Source organism: Oncorhynchus mykiss, chromosome 10 (genome assembly GCF_057628025.1).
Source record: "Oncorhynchus mykiss isolate SJ-2025 chromosome 10, ASM5762802v1, whole genome shotgun sequence".
NCBI lineage: Eukaryota > Metazoa > Chordata > Actinopteri > Salmoniformes > Salmonidae > Oncorhynchus > Oncorhynchus mykiss.
In genome coordinates this window covers 9,423,698-9,439,356 of record NC_143031.1, presented here as the reverse complement: position 1 = coordinate 9,439,356, position 15,659 = coordinate 9,423,698, and the positions used below count along the sequence as shown (strand labels likewise).

General features: G+C 45.0%; 2 protein-coding genes across 11 annotated transcripts in view; both read left to right on the top strand.

Moving 5' to 3' along the window:
* Positions 1-5,592, top strand: part of LOC110533409 (ankyrin repeat and KH domain-containing protein 1) — a 47,914-nt gene extending 42,322 nt beyond the window's left edge. For 6 of the 10 annotated variants that reach the window (XM_036989634.2, XM_036989633.2, XM_090188888.1 and 3 more), the window contains exons 27-34: positions 8-163; positions 389-538; positions 829-2,375; positions 2,622-2,792; positions 3,498-3,740; positions 3,921-4,114; positions 4,751-4,909; positions 5,008-5,592. In XM_036989634.2, the coding sequence (XP_036845529.1) occupies positions 8-163; positions 389-538; positions 829-2,375; positions 2,622-2,792; positions 3,498-3,740; positions 3,921-4,114; positions 4,751-4,909; positions 5,008-5,067 (2,680 nt within the window). In that variant the 3' untranslated portion in view covers positions 5,068-5,592. The remainder of the gene's footprint in view (positions 1-7; positions 164-388; positions 539-828; positions 2,376-2,621; positions 2,793-3,497; positions 3,741-3,920; positions 4,115-4,750; positions 4,910-5,007) is intronic. The other 4 variants (XM_036989637.2, XM_036989636.2, XM_036989638.2 and 1 more) reach the window with 1 other exon arrangement.
* A 1,182-nt stretch (positions 5,593-6,774) lies between these two features.
* Positions 6,775-11,694, top strand: eif4ebp3 (eukaryotic translation initiation factor 4E binding protein 3). Its single transcript, XM_021617567.3, has 3 exons — positions 6,775-7,129; positions 9,916-10,077; positions 10,952-11,694. Exons 1-3 carry the CDS (start codon positions 6,991-6,993, stop codon positions 10,981-10,983), a joined length of 333 nt encoding a protein of 110 aa, XP_021473242.1. The 5' UTR covers positions 6,775-6,990; the 3' UTR covers positions 10,984-11,694.
* Positions 11,695-15,659: the final 3,965 nt, after the last annotated feature.

Here is a 15,659-nt window from a genome sequence, read left to right as displayed (position 1 = left end):
TTCTCAGACTCCATGACTGCATCAACGTCCTGGCGCCCAGCTCCCTTCCCCCCTCCTTCAAAACCATTTCAGTGCCGGTCACCTCGCCCAACAGCAAGATGAACCTCACCAGCCCCAAGAGGGGCCAGAAGAGGGAAGACGGCTGGAAAGAGGTGGTACGGAGGTGGGTTGGCCTCAACTCAAACAATGGCTACTGTAGTTACGGTTACTGTGACCTTTACCCATAGAGTGCAGTGAGGGTACAGCATCTCCCTTCCTCTAGTTCGGAATTTATAACTGTCACTTCTTGTTAACTAGCAATCAACTGCACCTGGTATCTACTACGTAGTTGTTAAGTGCAGCCGTTTGACCCCGATATTAATGGAATGGCTTGTTTGTCTTCTGTCAGATCTAAGAAGTTATTGGTGCCTGCCTCTGTGGTGTCTCGGATCATGGGCAGAGGTGGCTGTAACATCACTGCCATTCAGGACGTGACCGGAGCTCACATCGACGTGGACAAACAGAAGGACAAGAATGGAGAAAGGATGATCACCATCAGGTAAGGTCGGCCCACTGATCACCACTAGGTAAGGCCGGCCCACTGATCACCACTAGGTAAGGCCGGCCCACTGATCACCACTAGGTAAGGTCGGCCCACTGATCACCACTAGGTAAGGTCGGCCCACTGATCACCACTAGGTAAGGTCGGCCCACTGATCACCACTAGGTAAGGTCGGTCCACTGATCACCACCAGGTAAGGTCGGCCCACTGATCACCACCAGGCAAGGCCGGCCCACTGATCACCACCAGGTCAGACACTCACCTGCTTCTCTCCCTTTGGTCTTCAGAGGAGGTACTGAGTCGACTCGGCACGCTGTACAACTGATCAACGCCCTGATCCAAGACCCAGCTAAGGAGCTGGAGGACCTAATCCCCAGAAACCACATCCGCACTCCTGGTACCAGCACCAAGATGGGCTCCACCTACACCACCTCCACAGGGGCCACCAACACTACGGCGGCCGGCTCAAAGGGCCTGGCATCGGTGTTTCCGTCGTCCGCTGTGTCCTTCCAGACCCCCCCGGTCTCTCAGCAGGGAGGGAAGATGGGAAAGAACCTGTCCCCCGGGGTGAGGCCCCCCTTTGTTTCACTGCCCCTGGCGTATGCCAACCCACACCTGGCCCTGCTGGCTGCCCAGACCATGCACCACATCCGACACCCACGTCTGCCCATGGCACAGTTCGGTGGCACCTTTTCTCCATCGCCTAACACCTGGGGCCCGTTCCCGGTGAGGCCCGTCAACCCCGGCAGCACTCACAGCTCTCCCAAGCACAACGGGAGCACTGCCCCCCGGCCCTCGCCTGTCTCCGCTGCCCATCCGGAGTACACAGCTCCTGCCTCTACAGCAGCCCCTGCAGCCACCGTCTCGCCCACCAGCACTGCCCCCTCCGGCACCCCAACGCCCTCCTCTGCCAGGAAGCAGCTCTTCTCTGGCGAACCAAAGACGACCAGCATGACAGCAGTCACTTCCACAGTGAGCAACGTTCCCGCCACGCAGCTGGCCCCTGCACCCTCCACCATGTCCTCTACTCCGTCTTCCCCTTCCGTGCCCATCGCCACGTCTGCACAGCAGCTGCCCGTCTCCAAGCCGGAGCCTGCTGGTGGCACCACGCCTGGTAAAGAGAAGTCCTCTCCAGATGCAGCACCTGTCCAAGGTGGAGCGTCGGAAGGTTCCAGCTCCAACGGCCCCATGTACTTCACAGGTCCTCCCACGGCTTCACCATCACTGCCCTCCCAGCAGCCGGACAGCCGACAGCAGCAGCTGCCACTCCCCTTCTCCCCCAGCACAGAGCCCAGCCCCCAGGCCACCCAGCCTCCCTGCTCCCACCTGCCCTCCTCTCACGCTGCACCAGCAGGGGGCAGCACCGTACCTCACTACGCACAGCCTTCTCCCTCATGCGTGCAGCCCTCGGCCCAGGTCTACCCCATGACAGCTGGGACATCTCCGCAGGAGCACCATTCTGTGTTTGTATCCTCTGGAGCCTCCCAGGAGCAACACCAGAAACAACCGCAGCAGTATACCAACCAGGGTATGGCAGCCCCTTCCATGGGCATGATGAACGGCTCCCAGATGCACAGCCACGGGGGCAAGACCCAGCAGCTGCCCCCCAACTACGGCCCCAACGCCCTCTTCAACCATTTCAGCAGCATGTTTGACAGCAATCAGGTGGGCAACAATCAGGTGTGGGGAGCATGTCACCTGCCTGCTCGGACCCCTCCGGAGCAGCCCTACATGGGAGGCATGGGACAGATGGAGAAGGTGATGCCAGCTCCTGACGGCTCCAAGGCTCCAGGGTACCGCTGCAACTCCCAGAGGATTGTCACCAGTCCCATCGGTAAGCAACAAGGACCATAGACTCCACTACACACACACACACACACACACACACACACACACTCTGCAGGAAATAACACCCATAACACCATGTTGTAACCCAAGAAAAAAATCTTGTTCCAGAGAAACAAATTCTACTGATTCCACAAAGCAGCACTAATCATGTTTATATTGACGTACTTGTTCAGTTTATTAGTGGTTTGTGCCTAAATATTTTAACCAGGTCAGTTGACCTCTTTTGTTTCAGGCATGCACATGGACCCGTCGGGAAACGCCATCTCTTCGTCTGCTGCTCTGACCAGCTTCGCCACCAGTATCTCTGGCAGTGCAGTGTACCTGCAGGGTCCGTCCCCGGTGGGAACCCCCTCCTTTAGCCGCCAGCATTTTTCCCCTCACCCCTGGAGCGCCTCCACCTCCAGTAAGAACACAGGGCACGGGGCAGGGCGGGGCGCGGCACGGGACAGGGGGACGGGACAGGGGATGGGACAGGGCGCGGCACGGGACAGGGCGGGGCGGGACAGGGGATGGGATATGGCACGGGACAGGACGGGACAGGGGATGGGACGGGGGACACGGGACGGGACAGGGCGGGACGGGACAGGGGACGGGACAGGGGACGGGACATGGGGGGGGGACGGGACAGGGGACGGGACGGGGGATGGGACGGGACGGGACAGGACGGGGGGCGGGACGGGGGACAGGACGGGGGACAGGACGGGATGGGACAGGACGGGGGACAGGACGGGGGACAGGACGGGATGGGACAGGACAGGGGACAGGACGGGATGGGACAGGACGGGATGGGACAGGACGGGGGACGGGACGGGGGACGGGACGGGGGGCGGGACGGGGGCGGGACGGGGGGCGGGACGGGGGACGGGGGACGGGACGGGGGACGGGACGGGGGACGGGACGGGGCAGTTCATAGATCTAAAGTGTTTTTCACCCCCCTCCCTTTTTTTTTTTTTTTTTTTTTTTTTTTGCAAAGTAGCTTCAATGTCTACTTTTTGGTAAAATAAAGAACTTAAATTAAGCTAAATCAAAGGATTTCATGTGATTTTATCTTAAGTCTTCTTTGATAAATCCAACATTTGGAAAGTTAACAAGCCTTTGCCCCCCTCAGGTGAGTCCCCGGTGTCCTCCGTGTCGTCCCCTCTTTGTGCATCCACGGTGACCACGGCTCTGATTCAGGCTAAGCCCAGCGGCAACAGCCAGCAGGACCGCAAGGTGCCCCCACCCATTGGCACTGAGCGCCTGGCACGCATCCGCCAGACGGGCTCCGTGAACCACGCCATGCTCACCGCCGGCTACACGCCGCCTGTGGGACAGGGAGGAATCTGGTCCTTCGGCGTGGGCAGTGCGTCTGGTGAGTGTTTTGGAGAGAGGTGGATCGGGTTAGTGTACAGTTGTAGAGGAATTGGATAGTTGTAGAACTGATCATCTTTAATCGTCAGTGGTTTAAAGATGTTTATCATAATGCTTTGAAATATATTGTAAAGGTTTTTTTGAACATAACGAGTAACTCTCACACGATCCAAAATCTCAGTCCTCCCCTGCTCTTACCCTCCACCTTTAGAGGCGATGTCAGGCTGGTCTCAGCCCCTGATGGGTGGTCACGTGATACAGCAGCCGTCTGGCTTCTCCCAGCACCAAGCCATGGAGAGGGACGACACCGGCATCGTGAACCCCTCAAACACCTTCCATCAACCCATGCCCACCAACTTCATGGACTTCCCAAAGGTAGTGGACAGACACGGCTAAATAGTTGATGCAAAGATTGTGTGGTTGGAATGATCCAATGAGAACTATCACAAAAACATATTTTTTATATTTATATAGATATATTTATGTATATTTTTATATATATAGATATAGATATATGTGTATATATATGTATATTTATATAGATATATGTATATATATGCATATTTATATAGATATATGTATATTTATATAGATATATTTATATAGATATGTATATTTTTATATATATAGATATATTTATATAGATATATTTATATAGATATAGATATATTTATATTTTTATAGATATATGTATATTTATATAGATATATGTATATTTATATAGATATATGTATATTTATATAGATATATGTATATTTATATAGATATATGTATATTTATATAGATATATGTATGTATATTTTTATAGATATATGTATATATATGTATATTTATATAGATATATTTGTATATTTTTATATATATATAGATATATTTGTATATTTTTATATATATAGATATATTTATATAGATATATGTATATTTATATAGATATATATATATTTTTATATATATCTAGATATATATATATTTTTTTACCCGTTTTTTTATTTATTTTATTGTCCTTTCTAGGGTTTGCCAATGTATGGCGGGACGATCATTCCTCCCCACCCTCCTATGGGAGAGGCCCCTGGGGGCCCCATGTACAACGGGCTCCATAGCGCTGACCCTGCCTGGAATCCCATCATGAATGTGGTCTCCAACTCTGCAGAGACTGCAGAAACACAGCAGGTAAACACTCCCATCAACATCACTAACTTATTTTCACCGTTACTCAGTCTTCCTCTGTTGTGGTTTTGTAACTCGGTGATGAAAACGTGTCGTTTCAGGTCTGGCCTGGGACTTGGGCCCCGCACGTTGGGAATGTGCACCTGAATCACGTCAACTGAACACATCATCTAGCGATTTGAAGCATAGGACCATTAATAACAAGACTCATACACGTTTTAAGAGAACCAGATAATTACATAATATACAAAGATATTAACCTAGGGAGTGTCCAGAAACGGAGAAATTGGATGTTCGGACACCGTTTTGATGTGCCTAACTCAAAAGACGAATCCAGTGTGGGCTGTAACTTGTTTATCACCGTCTATGAACAAACCGATTGCCTGTTAAACAGGATCCATTCTTTGCGTAGTATAGCCATTATTTTTGACTTTAAAAGCCCCCCACATTAATTGTTCTTGGTCTGCAGGGCTCTACAGGACTGTACGCTTATTTATACTCAGTCCAAGAACTAGGTGATAACATAAAGCGAGAACTAAGTCCTTTTAGTGGTAAATACATGTATAATTGTTTACATACAACAACAAAAAAAGGGTTAAAACCAGAGTACATGTCGTATAGTGACTCTACTGTATTAATGTGTAATATTTACCTTAATAGTCAATAAAAAAAATTACGAAACTGTACTGTTGTGCCTTTTATTCATATTGTATTTACCTCATGACATCATACACCTCGTGATTTATCTCGGCACACTTTTTTTGTTGATATGAAGTACCCTTGGTCTGTCTATAGAAGCGAGAGACTGCTTCCTGTGTGTCATGTTTACTCACGATGATGTAATCACTCACTCTGACTGAATGTTCTGGCAATGGGGGTGCTGTTTATCATGCATGGTGAAGTTTCCACGAAAGACTGCAATCGGACACTTGATTTTACATTCACTAAGAGTCTACCCAGAGAACACCATAAGGTCATTTTTATGTTTTGACAGACGTTCAACTAGGATTGCTATCTTTGTTATCCAACTTCAGATTGATTATTGCTAATTGCCTTGTTTGAATTGCACTTGTTAACAAGTAATGCTGGAGATGTTTACTTTGTTTCCCCCCCCAACAAGATTGACTGGGGATTTGATATATTTGAGGAGAGAGCAATCACTCAAACCATAATGTGACAGTCAAGTAATCTTACATTTTGGATGATTTAAGAACAGAAGAATGGAGGCTGGTGGGAGGAGCTATAGGAGGACGGGCTTATTTTAGTGGCTGGGATGGAATAAATGGAACATACTGTATCAAACATTTGGAAACCATATGTTTCATTCTGTCCCATTTCATTCCATTCCAGCCAATACAATGAGGCCATCCTCCTTATAGCTCTTCCTACCAGCCTCCACTGGGAGAAAAACATTGTCATGACGTCACAAACATATAGAAGGTCGAGTTTATTTGGGGGTTGGGCTATTGCGTTAGTATTTTGATTGCATTTAAAAACAAACTTTGTTTGCAAGGTATACAAAGATCAACCGGGGCGGCAGGTAGCCTCGTGGTTAGATTGTTGGACTAGTAACGGAAAGGTTGCATGATCGAATCCCTGAGCTGACAAGGTAAAAACCTGTCGTTCTGCCCCTGAACAAGGCAGTTAACCCACTGTTCCTAGGCCGTCATTGAAAATAATCATTTATTCTTAACTGACCTGTCTGGTTAAATAAAGGTAAAATACAAAAATAAAACCCGGCCTAAGCATGTGACGGTTCATTTCAGTTCACACTGAGTCCACATGTGATTGTGAGCTTTTAAAATGAAATGTTGCGCAGGTTGATACAGTAGTGAGGTGATTGTGAAACTCAAATTAAACCACGCCTCAAATCAGCAGATTTTTCATAAACACCTGCACGTGGCTGCTAGAGCTCACTGCGTCTTACGTCTCCCAGCGCCCCAGTCCCCTAGTTGTCAAACAAAACTTCAGTTGGCGCGGCTTTACTATCTTACAGGCTATAGTAGACATCGATCACAAATAATTTGCAGTGTCTTTTTTTACTTAAAAAAAAAAAGTATTTGTTCTTTCATCTGCTGTCTACGATGTCTTCTAACGGTACCACCAGTATAGGCCTAAACTGCCCTATCCCCAGTCGCTTTGAGCAGTCAAAAGACTGGTCTCAGCTGGCCGACTCCTACAGTCAGACGCCTGGAGGCACCCTGTTCTCCACGACACCTGGAGGTAAGTTTAGCAAAATAAGGGACTATTTATCGTATTGAAGAACACACTGATACGGCCTCGGGAGTTTAAGCGCTGCGCTAGTTTGGAGAACAGCACATTGCGCACAATTGCATAAAGATATAATCTGGGAGCTTGGTGACGCTTTTGTCCAGTTTTGAATGAACGGTTATGTACTTACATTCCTATTGCGTTAAATGCACTTTCACCTGTTCCAATAATTTTAGTTGCATCAGACAATAAACATTTATTGTATGTATCCAGCAATGACAGATTCTATTATCTCTATCAAGATGCAGTTGATCCGAATTATCAACGTGTGTGTATGTGAGGACATTATGTGGCCTTTACAAGGAGGCCAACGTGGAGGGGAGAGAGGCTGAAGGAGTGGGGTTGTTTTCACTGGTGGTGTTACATAGCTGGAATTGCTGAGGACGTTACGGCTCAGTTACAAGGAGGCACTACAGGGGTAGCGGAGTTTGTAAAGCCAGGCAACACACCTGAACTGAGGGGACTGAGATCCAGAGACTTTTTTTTATTTTTTTTATTTCACCTTTATTTAACCAGGTAGGCTAGTTGAGAACAAGTTCTCATTTGCAACTGCGACCTGGCCAAGATAAGGCATAGCAGTGTGAACAGACAACACAGAGTTACACATGGAGTAAACAATTAACAAGTCAATAACACAGTAGAAAAAAGGGGAGTCTATATATACATTGTGTGCAAAAGGCATGAGAAGGTAGGCAAATAATTACAATTATGCAGATTAACACTGGAGTGATAAATGATCAGATGGTTATGTAAAGGTAGAGATAGAGATATTGGTGTGCAAAGACTTCTATTGAACTGTATGACAAAAGAGTGCATAGGTGTGATTGCGTTCAAATTATTTTCCCAGTACAGCATATGAAACATGTCAGACCAGTAGATTCTCAGAGGGTGTTTTCACATAGTCCTCTTTAAAAAAAACAGATCGCATTCCTCTTTATAGTGAATTCTGGGGTAAAAAAAAAAATATATTTCACACTGCCCTTGCCTTTGAATGAGGACTGCGCTGTTTTTCCAGTTCACTTCACCTAAACCCAGAGGCCTCTTTGCATTCACATTGCTATGTTTCGAAAGGAACCAATATATTTTTCCAACATGCACTCTGGATCTTTATAAATTGCAGGACAAGCCATTCAATCAGAATGTGTTCTCAGACAGCTAGATATATCGACTTACATTTTGGAAGCCAATAGATTAAGTTTAGTTAAAATGAGACATAATTGTAATCAGACGATACTATTAACATGTACATTTAATTGGTAACAGAATAAATAGCAATAGAATAAATCATGCTGTAATTGGAAATTGTACACCCAATGTAGGCTACTGCCCCTTTAAGAGCAAGAATAGATTTTGGACCCTGTGTTGTGATTCTTGCCAAATATATTGTCTTCTCACGCTAATCAAACCCCACAATCAATAAACAGTTTATGGCGTTCTCTTAACCTATAAATCACATATTGCTAACAAATAATCTGAACTAAAAACATAACATGTTTGAGTTTATGTGCGTCCTTGATAATCGCCAATCAATATTCAATAACCAAAACCCCGATTTTTCACGAAACCTCCACATCTCTTTTTTTTAGTGGCACCAATGTGCGGGTTTATGGCAGGGGAAACGGTGTAGCAGTAGTCTAGTGTGGGTGCTGCGGGAATAATGACAAGCGAACCTGGGGAGCTTTGCGTTCACATTGTCCTAAAAAAGGGAACCGGACAGTGGCATTCAAACGAATCGTACTCAGACCACCCCTCGAGATGGCTTTGCTTCCGGGGGCTCTTTTGAGTGTGCCGAATTCCTGTTCGAGTGTTCACACTGCACAAAAACTGGCTTAAAGAGACCAGGTGTGAAAACACCCTGATATAGTTGCTAGTAGTATAGGATCCATATCAGATCAAGGTGAGTGAGCTCTTCTATTGAAAAGTACACACGGAGTATAGACCGCCCACTTTTCTATGTAGCCTGCACTAACACACCTTGGATAAATATTGAAGCACAAGAATACCTCATGATCTCGACGGATTGCTGCACATCATGACTCTTGGTCAGTGTTGCCAACTAATTTGCAGGGTAAGTTGTTAGAGGCAGGTTGATTTGTTGCGAAAAGTTTCTAAATGACGTTGTGATGTCATTGCGTGATAACGTAAAGCCGCGTCAAATACATACACAACAACGTTGCTCAAATTAACTGGCCCCCTCGGCAAAAAATATGATTTGACATTTGTTCAGGTACAGACTCCCACTCTTTTCTGTACTTCTGGCTTTTTATTTTTGATTGAGGCATGTTGATTGATGTAAGTCCTGTTCAAGATCAAACATTCGTGACCAACTATATTCATCGAACCCGTACTACTGCTGTCAGCCAACAATGATTTGCTGAAATTACTGCTGCCTGTGCACGAGCTGAGCGCCTGCTGCTGACGTCACTCCACAACGCACTTTTGCAGCCAGGCACGTGTGTTATGACTGAGTGTGTGACAGAGAAAATCGTTTTGTGTCATTTGGAGGGAAAATGCGCGCATTTTAGCGTTCAAGGCAATTTTCTAAAGTTGCTAAAAGTTCCAAATACCTTTTTAAAAGTAGCTACATTTGTTGCTAGGTGCTGTTTGGGAAAAAAACGTTGCCAGGGTAGTCTGACAAGTTGCTAAATCTAGCAACAAAATTGCTAAATTAGCATCACTGCTCCTGGTACTTCTGTGTTCTTACCCGAGACAGACACTTCAACCCTTTGTCCTCACAGGAACCAGGATAATCTATGACAGAAAGTTCCTGCTGGAATGTCGGAATTCACCGATCACACGTACCCCTCCGTGCTGTCTCCCCCACATCCCAGGGGTCACGGCACCGGCCCAGCACCCTCTGGGCAAGCTGAAGGAAATGGACGAGAACAAAGACATCTCGGGTTGGTCTGGATCCTGATACTTACAGTGACACTACTGTATATCATATGAGACCCATTAACCTCTTCCCCTAGCCAGGCCTCTTGGTTACCTGCTCTCCTAAACACCTGACTCCTCTCCCACATGGCTTTGCAGCAGATGTGTTTTTACTAAGCAACACAAGAGGGAACACCTTTTTAAGGGCTCCTCAAGGAAATACTTGAGAAACAAGTTCTCTTGTTTTGTTATTAGAAACTGTGCAAGGAGAGTAAATCAAGTTATTGCATTTATTCTGTCTTAGTTCACAGTGTAGGGAAATGGAAAGCAGTTGCTATGTCTGAAAAGCATCATACTAATATCCCAAGATACAAGTATATCCTTGTCATTCAGTCCCTGTTACTTGATTTAGTCAATCTTGCATTCACATGATGTTCTGATGTCTCACCTCTATAACTTGCCTAATTTTTAAGTCTCCTTGAATTCCTTACCAGTAATTAAAGGGAGGGGATAGGTTGCTTTGTTCATGTGATGTTGGTGACCAATAAGTAGTTTATTTCCGAGGATAAGGAAGTAGGCTACATAGGCCTGTTATCATCAGTGCAGTGTGTATGAGGTGACAAATGCCCAGACTATCACCTGGTGTACAAACCAGTTAGTGTGTTTTGTTGACTCTCTCTTTTTTTTTTTTTTGTACCAGCACTAGACCAAGTTTCAAGGTGAACTGCTCCTCGAGAAAAGCAAACAAAAACCTGTCTGATATGTCAAGCTGCTGGCCAAGCATTATGCTGAATATCTTGTGACCGACCCATTTAGTTTGCAGATGCTCAAAGGTTTTTGGAAGTTTAGGAACGGATATGTCCTCGACGCTGACCTGTGTTCTCTCTTCTGTCCCTACAGCTGACGATGCCCAGTTTGTGATTGACATCTGAACCTACTCGTCCAGACCAATTCTTTTGGAGAAATTGTATTCTGTTCAGACCACTGGGTGGTCGTTCTACTGGTCATACTCTCACTTTAGATTCTCTCCTGTCTAATCCTGGTGGATGATTAATGAACTGTCAAACACTCAGAGAGTTGATCTCTGAGGCTGGAGCAAGAATTCTGGGTAAATTTGGGAAGGGTGGCTGCAGTCAGTCTGTTAACTGCTTTCCATCTTGATGTTCATCTTTATTTTTGTATTTTCTGTTTTTTCAGGATTAATGAATTTATAATTTAGAGTTTTATTCATTTTTTCAGGATTAATGAATTTATCATTTAGAGTTTTATTAATTTTTTCAGGATTAATTGAATTTATCATTTAGAGTTTTATTAATTTTTTCAGGATTAATGAATTTATCATTTAGAGTTTTATTAATTTTTTCAGGATTAATTGAATTGATCATTTAGAGTTTTATTAATTTTTTCAGGATTAATGAATTTATCATTTAGAGTTTTATTAATTTTTTCAGGATTAATTGAATTTATCATTTAGAGTTTTATTAATGGGAACTCATTTTTTTGAAGTTGCATTTTTATACATGGTCTGGGGGTTGGCAGCTGATTACAAGGGTATTCAGAGATGACTTCAATTCATCACTGCGCTCTTTGAGAGTGTGCTGTTCCACTGCAGAGAAAATAAATAAAACAGAAAGAAATGTAAAGTTACATGGTGCTTTGTGTTTTTTGATCATCTGATGGTTTGAAAAGACTTGGCAATAGGCCAAGAAGTGTGGTGAGGTTGAATGAACTCGTATGTTTCAGGACTCTGTACATTACCTCTGGACCTTGAAGCCAGTGCCACTGCCTACACTTAAAAAAAAAAAAATCCTCTAATCAAGAATTGATTTCGACCTGGGACACCGAGTGGGTGTAATTCATTATCAGGTAGAACGGAGAACCAGCAGGCTCCTCTGGACCTCATAAGGGTAAGAGTTGAATACCCCTGGTATAGAGCAGGGATGTTCATTTCTGTTCCTGGAGGGCCAAAACACTTTTTATTTATACCTGGTAGTTACAGTGCCTTGCGAAATTATTTGGCCCCCTTGAACTTTGCGACCTTTTGCCACATTTCAGGCTTCAAACATAAAGATATAAAACTGTATTTTTTTGGTGAAGAATCAACAACAAGTGGGACACAATCATGAAGTGGAACGACATTTATTGGATATTTCAAACTCTTTTAACAAATCAAAAACTGAAAAATTGGGCGTGCAAAATTATTCAGCCCCCTTAAATTAATACTTTGTAGCGCCACCTTTTGCTGCGACTACAGCTGTAAGTCGCTTGGGGTATGTCTCTATCAGTTTTGCACATCGAGAGACTGAACTTTTTTCCCATTCCTCCTTGCAAAACAGCTCGAGCTCAGTGAGGTTGGATGGAGAGCATTTGTGAACAGCAGTTTTCAGTTCTTTCCACAGATTCTCGATTGGATTCAGGTCTGGACTTTGACTTGGCCATTCTAACACCTGGATATGTTTATTTTTGAACCATTCCATTGTAGATTTTGCTTTATGTTTTGGATCATTGTCTTGTTGGAAGACAAATCTCCGTCCCAGTCTCAGGTCTTTTGCAGACTCCATCAGGTTTTCTTCCAGAATGGTCCTGTATTTGGCTCCATCCATCTTCCCATCAATTTTAACCATCTTCCCTGTCCCTGCTGAAGAAAAGCAGGCCCAAACCATGATGCTGCCACCACCATGTTTGACAGTGGGGATGATGTGTTCAGGGTGATGAGCTGTGTTGCTTTTACGCTAAACATAACATCTTGCATTGTTGCCAAAAAGTTCAATTTTGGTTTCATCTGACCAGAGCACCTTCTTCCACATGTTTGGTGTGTCTCCCAGGTGGCTTGTGGCAAACTTTAAACGACACTTTTTATGGATATCTTTAAGAAATGGCTTTCTTCTTGCCACTCTTCCATAAAGGCCAGATTTGTGCAATTAACGACTGATTGTTGTCCTATGGACAGAGTCTCCCACCTCAGCTGTAGATCTCTGCAGTTCATCCAGAGTGATCATGGGCCTCTTGGCTGCATCTCTGATCAGTCTTCTCCTTGTATGAGCTGAAAGTTTAGAGGGACGGCTAGGTCTTGGTAGATTTGCAGTGGTCTGATACTCCTTCCATTTCAATATTATCGCTTGCACAGTGCTCCTTGGGATGTTTAAAGCTTGGGAAATATTTTTGTATCCAAATCCGGCTTTAAACTTCTTCACAACAGTATCTCGGACCTGCCTGGTGTGTTCCTTGTTCTTCATGATGCTCTCTGCGCTTTTAACGGACCTCTGAGACTATCACAGTGCAGGTGCATTTATACGGAGACTTGATTACACACAGGTGGATTGTATTTATCATCATTAGTCATTTAGGTCAACATTGGATCATTCAGAGATCCTCACTGAACTTCTGGAGAGAGTTTGCTGCACTGAAAGTAAAGGGGCTGAATAATTTTGCACGCCCAATTTTTCAGTTTTTGATTTGTTAAAGTTTGAAATATCCAATAAATGTCATTCCACTTCATGATTGTGTCCCACTTGTTGTTGATTCTTCACAAAAAAATACAGTTTTATATCTTTATGTTTGAAGCCTGAAATGTGGCAAAAGGTCGCATAGTTCAAGGGGGCCGAATACTTTCGCAAGGCACTGTAATTGCACTCACATGGTGTCCCAGGTCTGAATTAGTCCCTTATGGGAAGAAGAGGATGTAAAGCAGAAGTGTTTCGACCCTCCAGGACTGACATCGACCAGCCCTGCTATATACAGTACATTCAGAAAGTATTCAGACCCCTTTACTTTTTCCACATTTTGTTACGTTAGCCTTATTATAAAATGTATTAGTTATTTTACCCCCTCAATCTACACACAATACCCCATAATGACAAGGCAAAATAGGTTATTAGAGATGTTTGCACATGTATAAAAAAAACACATTTACATAAGTATTCAGACCCTTTACTCAGCCCTTTGAAGCAACTTTGGCAGCGATTACAGCCTCGAGTCTTGGGTGTGACGCTACAAGCTTGGCACAGCTGTATTTGGGGAGTTTCTCCCATTATTTTGTGCAGATCCTCTCAAGCTCTGACAGGTTGGATGGGGAGTGTCACTCCACAGCTATTTTCAGGTCTCTCCAGAGATGTTTGATTGGGTTAAAGTCCGGGTTCTGGCTGGGCCACTCAAGGACATTGAGACTTGTCCTGATGCCAATCCTGCATTGTCTTGGCTGTGTGCTTAGGGTCGTTGTCCTGTTTGAAAGTGAACCTTCGCCCCAGTCTGAGGTCCTGAGCGCTCTGGAGTAGGTTAAGGATCTCTGTACTTTATTCTGTATATCTTTCCCTTGATCCTGACTAGTCTCCCAGTCCGTGGCACTGAAAAACATCCCCACAGCATGATGCTGCCACCACCATGCTTCACCGTAGGGATGATGCCAGGTTTCCTCCAGACGTGACACTTGGCATTCAGACCAAATAATTTTGTTTGTCTGAGTCCTTTAGGTGCCTTTTGGCAAGCTCCAAGTGGGCTGTCATGTGCCGTCTACTGAGGAGTGGCTTCCGTCTGGCCGCTCTACCACAAAGGCCTGATTGGTGGAGTGCTGCAGAGATGGTTGTCCCATCTCCACAGAGGAACTCTGGAGCTCTGTCAGAGTGACCATTGGTTTCTTGGTCACTTCCCTGACCAAGGCCCTTCTCCCTGATTTCTCAGTTTGGCCAGGTGGCCAGCTCTAGGAAGAGTATTGGTGGTTCCAAACTTCTTCCATTTAAGAATGGAGGCCACTGTTCTTGGGGACCTTTAATGCTGCAGAAATGTTTTGGTACCCTTCCCCAGATCTGTGTCAAGACAATCCCCTCGCCCTCAGGGCTTGGTTTTCTCTGATATGCACTGTCAACTGTGGGACCTTATATAGACGGGTGTGTGCCTTTCCAAATCATGTCCAATCAGTTGAATTTACCACAGGTTTACGCCAATCAAGTTGTAGAATCATCTCAAGGATGATCAATGGAAACAGGATGCACCTGAGCTCAATTTCGAGTCTCAAAACAAAAGGTGTGAATACTTACGTAAATAAGGTATTTTAGTTTTTTACTTGTAATTGTTACACATGCCTCTGAAGAGGGGACGCAACATCCTGCTACAACTCAACTCTCTGTGAAGTGAGAGGTATGGACTGTAGGTGTGAGTAAGGATGACAAAGGCAGAGAGAGTGGTACCATTTACTAGGAATTTATTCCTTCACACGGTAATATGGGGAAAAGGGGCTGGACGGAACCAAAGCAAAGAGTGTAAATGTCAAAGCCCCCTCTCCTAACCTGTCTACCCACTACTTACCTAACCTACCCTCTCCTATCTTACCTGCCTACCCACTACTTACCTAACCTACCCTCTCCTATCTTACCTACCTACCCACTACTAACCTAACTACCTTACCTGTCTACTCACTACTTACCCTCTCCTATCTAACCTGCCTACCCACTACTTATCTAACTTACTCTCTCCTACCTTACCTGCCTACCCACTACTTATCTAACCTACCCTCTCCTATCTAACCTGCCTACCCACTACTTAGATAACCTCTCCTATCTTACCTGCCTACCCACTACTTACCTAACTACCTTACCTGCCTACCCACTACTTA

Excerpts from the sequence above, each read along its gene's own strand:
- eif4ebp3 (XM_021617567.3), top strand. The coding sequence starts at position 6,991 with ATGTCTTCTAACGGTACCACCAGTATAGGCCTAAACTGCCCTATCCCC. Across the intron at positions 7,130-9,915 it reads GTTCTCCACGACACCTGGAG|GAACCAGGATAATCTATGAC; the intron begins GTAAGTTTAGCA and ends TTGTCCTCACAG. Across the intron at positions 10,078-10,951 it reads CGAGAACAAAGACATCTCGG|CTGACGATGCCCAGTTTGTG; the intron begins GTTGGTCTGGAT and ends CTGTCCCTACAG.